Raw genomic sequence first — 7877 nt, 5'->3', positions numbered from 1 at the left:
GCTAACCCCACATAAGTCATGTACAAATTGTTATAGGACCAATTGTGTTGATGCACTATGACATAACTTACGACTGATTAAAAAATATTTAATATTTAAGAATCAAAACCCAAAAGGCATTCCAAATCCAAGCCAAAATATTTATCTTAAAGCAATTTCGTTTATAAGCTTGTAAAAGTTTCAGACTATTGTTTTTCTTCGGTAGAAATTTCAGACTAACACAAGCAAATAAGATAAATTATTGCAACGGAATCTTACCAATGATGCAAACAATGCTTTAAAAGAGTTTGTAAAGTAAACATGGATTAAGAAAGACCAAATCCAGAGCACCTTAAATTCGGTGATAAACATATAAACAAGAAAATGTGTAAGAAGCTTGACAATTTGACACAATTAGAAACAAAAGCAGGTATTTTTTCTGTATACCAAGAAATTACTAATAAACCTTTCTGAAATGCCTATAACTACACACTGTTGGGAAGTGCAAAAAATGCTAACTGAGCAGCAGCATAGAAACTTAGCTAAATATGAAAAACACAGTAAAAAGTGCCAGGAGCAATGTGAAGTTCAAGCGTGGGGTAAATGTAGAAGATGCAGATCTTCGGGGCTGATCCCTGCAGATATAAGGAAAACAAATTTAATAAAAGAGAAGACAAAAGGGCTAGAACAATGTAATTGAAAGTATGAGATATTTAATGAGTTTCAAAATGTGTTACTTCTGCAAGTAATGTAGGGGGCCACAATATAGAACATTATCGGGTGCCTTCATCTCCGTTTCACCGTTTTCTTCGGGATTGACGACCTTCAGATATGTTTCTTGGCCTAGGTACCACCTGTCAAGGTTTTCGGATCTCAGGTTCCAAACTCCAGCATTGTCAAGAGATACCAGTATCGCAGTCCATCCTCCTGGATAAACCTGTCCAATGTGATAAGATTGACACATTAAACACCAACAGTTAAACATGCCAAAAACCAAGTCCCTCGCTGACTGAATATCTAGATTAGCAACATAGGTTAAACATACAAGTCTTCATGCATAAGCTAGAATGCACAAAGCATTTGCGAAAATAGAACCGTTTACGCATGTCCTAAATGCAAGGTATCAGCTACAAATAGAAAATCAAGGTTTATTTACAAGCTGACAGATTTTCAGATCATGTTTTTCATCAACCAGTTTCCAGTTTTCACAGAAAATGGGAAGAGATTTGTGCAATTTGAAAAGGAACAAAAGAAAATTTATATAGATCAACTCAACTGTAAAATAATCACCATGCACAAAAAAACATGATAAGGGACAAAGAAAAAGAGTCGGCCTTTACAGTGTAGATTTAGAATGACAATTTCCAACGTAACACACCTGAGTTGTGCTGCGAGAAATTGCATCCCACTTATTGTAAGAACCTCTAGAATTTTCTGACCAATCACCATAGTCCATCCTGAATTCAACAAATATTTTAAAATGAAAAAAGGAACAAAATTGTACTCTTCATTGTAGCCAAAAGGCCAAGCAAAGAAAACATATGCTTACCCAACTATATAAAAGGAGTAGCCATCCAAATGAAAGTTCTGAATTGTAGTGTCATTGTTTTGCAATACAATCTCAATGAATCCCTTATAAGTAGCATTAATAACAGAACTGTCTATCACTGGTGTTCTGTTTGTCGGCTTACTGGGAAAGTCAACCTTATAAGTTCCTTTCACTTTATGCTGATCAGCAAGCCGGAATGGTATGTTAGGCTTACGAAATGAGATCCCATTAATAGCAGCCCGAATGCTACCGTTGATTGTCACTGGCGGCATAACCTTTAGCACATAAGTGTGGGTTATGTTGATTTGGCCATACCGATAAGATCCTTGAGGATTAGGACGAGCTCCACTAGCAGATGTATTCTGCCTGCTCAACAACATATGTAGAATTCACGAGATTAATAGTGGTCAGACTGGTGTATGAAATCATTGAAAATAATAAACAAAAAACACAAACCCAAATGGTTGTGTTGTGCCCTTATATCTTTAAGCCTATAGAACAAATTATAACAAGCTGCTGCAGTCTATTATAATAAATGATTTCATAATATTCGGAAAAATCCACATCAAATTTAAATTTTACACCTCATCATCCAAGAGCTTAAAACTCCAAAGAAAATTGCAGACTCTTTGTTTATCTATTAAATTAAGCAAAGCTACTCATATTATAACAAATTATTTCAGGTATGTCAGGCAAATTCTTCAATAAATAAAACACATTGGAAAGCAATCCACAGTGAAAAAATCCTTTATGATATCAGATCCTGTATAACAAACCTGATACTTCTTGCTTGGTCCATTGATAACCCCTTGTAGAAAGTATCATCTGGTGGGGAAGGCAGAGGACCAGATACGGGTCCTTTAGAATTTTTGTAGTGTAAAACTGCAACACCGGTAACTTTCTGCCACACTGTTGCATTCACATACCTAGCACTTGCAACAATATAGTAGTCTGTACTTGCATTCTGGTCAGTGGAAACCAGAAAAGTGTAAGACTGGCCAGCATGAATATCAAAGTTGGTGAAATTTGTTTGAACTGTGTAACGACCCTCTGTTTCTACCAGCAGCAGATTATGATTTTGAATTCGAAAGTTCAGAGTAGTTGAAATCCCCACATTGTGGACACGAACTCGATAAGTCTTGCCTGCCAAATATATTTGTATTTTCAGTCAATATTCAAACTGTTCCAACCACTTGCAAAGGAAAATGCTAGATAAAAAATGATGGGAACATTTAAATGGGGAAAAAATATCTTGAAATTTGGTCACAAGAAACCCATGCAGCCAGCTAGTACCAATATGCATGTCCTTGACATACAATAACAGACTAATCACGACAAACTCTGAAACCATTAAGTATTTATAGCAGCAAGTATACATCAAAATGGTGAAGACCGAGGACAGTCAGGAAGCAAAACATATTTAATTACACAAGCATGACCAATTATAACTAACGACACGCTTGAAAGGTAGAATTGTATAGCCGAAAATTATATTCCATATAAAGGATGAGAAAATGACACCTGGCTCAACATCAATTTGTGTATACTGAATGCCAGCAGGCACAAGAGTAGCATTGTACTGGTAAGGTCCCTTCCCATTGATAAGAACTCCATCAGGTATTCCAAGGTGTTTTCCACCATCAAGTGTTTTTCTCAGAGCCTAATTTTTTTTGCATGAAAGATTAATAAGAACCAATCTAAACACTCTCCATCTCCAATATTTACAAATAGAACACTAACATAAAAAATTACTAACCGTGTGGTTCCGAGAATACCAATCACCAATCATAAGGACAATATCCTGATATGGCTGTGCAAAAGGAATTGGGACAATGTCCCTATTGTTGATAACAAATGCACCAAAACCACCAGAAGCTCTTTGGAAATTTAGAGAAGGGAAGTAAAAGAAACTCCCGATTTGATCCTTGGCTTGGAACTGGTATGTCCAATTCCATTTGGGAGGAATTGGACAATTTGTACCAAGAACTCCATCTTCCCATGCATTACGCCGCATTTGAACTCCTGGCCTGCCGCAACCATTTGTCGCAAACTTGTTAATTTGCAAATACATGAGCAGTGCAAAAACAAAGGGGAAAAGAATGTAATGTGTCAATAGAACCAACCATGTAATGAGAAGATCTTCATCCAAATCATTGAAGACATTCACAACTACATTATTATTTGTTGTAACGTTGATGACGGTTCCTGGGAAATTCCCATTAACAGCAATGACCTACAATGGTATTTTATTTAACAATGAAGTCAGCTAAAACTCTGATAAAAAATAGCATTCTCTTCCAAACACTTTCCAAACGTCAAAGCATATTATATTTGCGGAAAACTTCTAAAAAGAAAAAAAAAATGGATTTTTTTTGGGTTGAGATACTTGTTATCCAACGTTAGACTGTGACCAGTTGCACTCCGCAATTGCAATGACAATGTTGTAGGCATAATGACCAACAATTACATGTAGCAGCCACATTTTTCCGCAATTTTCTCTAATATAAATGTAGAATAATCGCAACCACAGTCGCAATTTAAAATACCGACCCTCACTAATCCGAGTTAGTAGGGACAATGCTCTCTTACTACCAAATTTTATATTCGTAATACTCAACCAGAGGCTTTGATCAAGAACACCAACCCAAGTTGTAAATTGGAGACATTTAACTAAAAGAAGAGAAATTACACACACAAAAATAAATTGGGATACAAAAGCATACATAAAATCTTACCAGTGTCCAATAAAATCACACAAAGGGCCACGATATAACCCCACTTCAGTTTCACTCACGCACAGATATTGTAAAGCAGAAACTTGACAAAGTTGATAGCTTTTTTACTCTACACTATTTCAAAGACAACTCAAAAGGGAATGGCAAGAAAACAAATTAATAACCGAAAAAAATTATATCGCAGACTTAATTTAAAAATAAAATATAAATTCTACACAGAACGTTAAACGTCACAATCACATGGACACTCTTAAGGTCTCACGTACCAAAGGTCAAGCGTATTCATAAGAGCGAAAATTGTTGAGAGGACAATACAAACCGAGAAGAGTTTCTTACCAAAAAAAACATAAACATTCTAAACCCTTATAAAAATATTTTTAAAAACCGAAGAAATTGACAATGAGAGATAAAGAAAACATAATATTACAATTGCACTCCAGAAAACCACTTCCATAACAAATTTAAGTCATTTTAATCATTTTTTTATATTCTGACTGCATCGGTAAAAGTAAGTTACGCTGATTAATTCAAGTCAAGTCGGGAATACACAATTTACGAGACAAATTCTATAACTCCAGAACTTGGAAACCAAATTATTTATCATTCATTAAATAAAACGTTGGTGTAGTTTTATAAGATTCATGTTAACAACACTTATGGGAATGACCAACAGGGTTTACTTCGTTAGTCATAGCGCGTGAGGGAATAGGCTTACTTATACCAAAAAAAAACTATCAATGGAAACACGTAAAGGGAAATATGAGAACAGAAAGGTAACTAACCCGTTCAGGAACACCAAGAGGAGAAAGAGTTTGATATGAGACGTGAAGGCTAGTGGAGATAGTTGGGTCATCACAAAAACAAAGGTTTGAAAGGAAAACAATGTGAATGAAGAATGAAAACCAAGAGAGAATCATATTCATGGCTTTTTTCAACACAAAAACGAGTGTTTGTTTTTGGTTTTATATATACACACACAATCACATGAATGAACAAATACAGAAAGAGTGTGTGTGAGAGAGAGAAAACGGCTATTAGAATTTCCAAGATTTGGTTTATGTAAGAGAGATTTATGGCATTATATGGTGAAGGTGAACCATATTCAATAACCTGATATGGCATTTTTGTTATTATTTTATTTATAAAAAAGTAGTTTTTTATTTATAAAAAGAAGTTTAATAATTCTCTTAGAAAATCTTCAAGGATATTGACATAAAATATTTTTCTCCTCCACAAAGTTCTTTTTCTAAATACTTATTTTACTAATAATCTTATCATTCTTATAAGAAAATATTTCAAAGATAGAAATGATGAGAGAAATAATCATTTATTATTATAAAATATAAAAATGTGGATAAGTTGTGAAAATTAATAAAATAATAATGATATTTATTATTACTAGTGTGTACAGGCAATTCGTGCCTGCCGGTCAGTATTACATGTTACTACGTATTCAATTTTTATATATTTTATTTTTAGAATTAGAATGTATTTGTTATAATTTTTATGTATTTATGATAATGTTCAATTTAATGTGAAAGATGTAGTTAATTAATGTGTTGGTGATGTTTATTTATGATTATATGGTCTTTTTGTAAAAATTAAATAATGTAAATGGCAAAATAGGAAATAGAAATTACACAATGGTAGAAGTTACACCATGTTTTGCCTTTATATATAGTATAGATATAGATGAAAAGAATGGGTATAATATTCCTAATTTTCTTATATTAAATTAAAAAATATGTGATACAGAGACAAAAATGAAATAAATCATTCTCTTAGAGCAGCTTTTATACGACTTTTAAAATTATGAGTATACTATTTACGTTTTTTTTAGTACAAATATTAATACACGTTTTTCAATATATAATTAATCATTTATTTCTATTATTTTTTCAATATTTAATGATAATTAAACATTAATAATGAATGATGCAATGAGAATATATAAAACTCATAAACTTAGTAGATATGTTTTATTCTCTAATATTATATGTTTTTACTTTAAAATTATTTTTTAAATATTAAGAGAATAAAATATATTCTAGTATAAGATGGTAAATTATCTCTTTCAGCCTCTAAAATCTTGAATTATGTCATATCTAATTATTTTTTATAAAAATATTTCTAAAACTAAACTAAACAGTATAAATGTCATACTTTTACTAGCTAGAAGAAATAAGTTATCTTCTGGTATAAGGAAATATTTTATTCTAAAATATTATAGGGTTTAGATTTCATCAAAAAGGCATTGGTCTAGTGGTAGTGGATTTTCAAAATCTAAGACTTCAATTCCTGAAAGCGATATTTGTTAAGAAAGACAACAAAAAATTTGTGAAAATATACCTTTACAAAAAAAAAGTTTAGTTTTCTTGTTGAAAAAGTGCAACTATGAGAAAGTGCCGGCTTCCAAAAAAATGTGTTATTAGGTTTAAATGATGGGAGCACATCTGTTGTCTCATAGTTTGTGTCACTTCATATGCCATAAGTTTATAACTGTTCAAAAAAATTTAATAATTAAATTTTAATTTTAATATATTTTTCTGATCAATCACAAATTTATGACACATGGAGTGACACAGTAGATGCGTGTCCGTAAATGACATGGTATCAAGTCACATCAAAGATTTTTTTTTTATTTCTAATCACGGAATTTCAGATTTTAAAATCTTTCTTCAATTTCTGTGATTGATTTCTATAATTTTTTGTGCATCTAATTTTAGATTATTTTGTTTCAATTGATATTCATTATATTGTGATGAAAATGGATAATTTAAGCGTTTATATATTACAATTTTTAATTTTAGAAATACATGTATCCTTTTATGTCTTATATATCTATAAACGCGGTAATTAGTTAATCTTCACAAGAAAAGAATCATTCTTTATATGTAAAAAAATCCATTCAAATATTTAATCATAAAAATGACTTCCAGTAGTAAAAAACTTTTATTTCAACATAGAATCTAATAAATGTAAGACGGTGTATTTATATCTTTATCATATTTTATGTATTAATAACCAGAAGAAAAAGGATATTTAATTTTCATTTGTTATACAATTGTATTATAAATAATTAACTATAATTCTTGCTCTTTGGTCTGGTCAAAGAGGTAAACATCGCAAAGATGATTCTAGATTTAATCATATTAGATCCTTCCTTTTGCTAACTAATGTAGACTAAATTGGGTCAAGCATTTACCTTGAGGGGGCATGATATAGTTAGAAAGGATGACAAATAAGAAGAGAAATGATATGTTTCTTGTGTTTATTATCTCTATTTATACTAGTGTGTGACAGATACTTTGTGTATGTCGAGTGTTTGTCGGTCACATTCTTATTTTAAAGTACTAAGTAATTAATTTTTATGCATTTTATTTTGTAGAATTAAAATATATTTTTTGTATTGTATTTACTTTATATTATATTTTTGTCATTATTATAATATGCAACTTATAATTAATGTGTTTGATATGGTTACATAGGATTATATTGTTTTCTTTAAATTAAAAAACTGAAGGGTAAAATAGAAACATATAAATTATATCATGGTGGTAGTTATACTATGTTTTGACTTTATAGTAAGTATAGATATAGATTAATACAAGCGA

The 7877-nt window shown here is 31.3% G+C and overlaps 1 protein-coding gene across 1 annotated transcript; it reads right to left on the bottom strand.

Annotated features, from left to right (window-relative positions):
• Nucleotides 1-307: 307 nt before the first annotated feature.
• LOC109338299 (monocopper oxidase-like protein SKS1) lies at nucleotides 308-5342 on the bottom strand. Its single transcript, XM_019575501.1, has 9 exons — nucleotides 5046-5342; nucleotides 3652-3761; nucleotides 3285-3555; nucleotides 3050-3188; nucleotides 2305-2671; nucleotides 1529-1894; nucleotides 1358-1436; nucleotides 717-916; nucleotides 308-614 (listed from the first exon to the last, which is right to left on the bottom strand). The coding sequence occupies exons 1-9, from the start codon at nucleotides 5184-5186 to the stop codon at nucleotides 518-520; spliced, it is 1770 nt and encodes a 589-aa protein (XP_019431046.1). The 5' UTR covers nucleotides 5187-5342; the 3' UTR covers nucleotides 308-517.
• Between the last annotated feature and the right edge of the window lie 2535 nt (nucleotides 5343-7877).

Source organism: Lupinus angustifolius, unplaced genomic scaffold (assembly GCF_001865875.1).
Source record: "Lupinus angustifolius cultivar Tanjil unplaced genomic scaffold, LupAngTanjil_v1.0 Scaffold_21_128, whole genome shotgun sequence".
In the NCBI taxonomy this organism is placed as follows: domain Eukaryota; kingdom Viridiplantae; phylum Streptophyta; class Magnoliopsida; order Fabales; family Fabaceae; genus Lupinus; species Lupinus angustifolius.
Note: the sequence above shows the minus strand (reverse complement) of the source record. Positions and strands in the feature narration are given on the sequence as shown.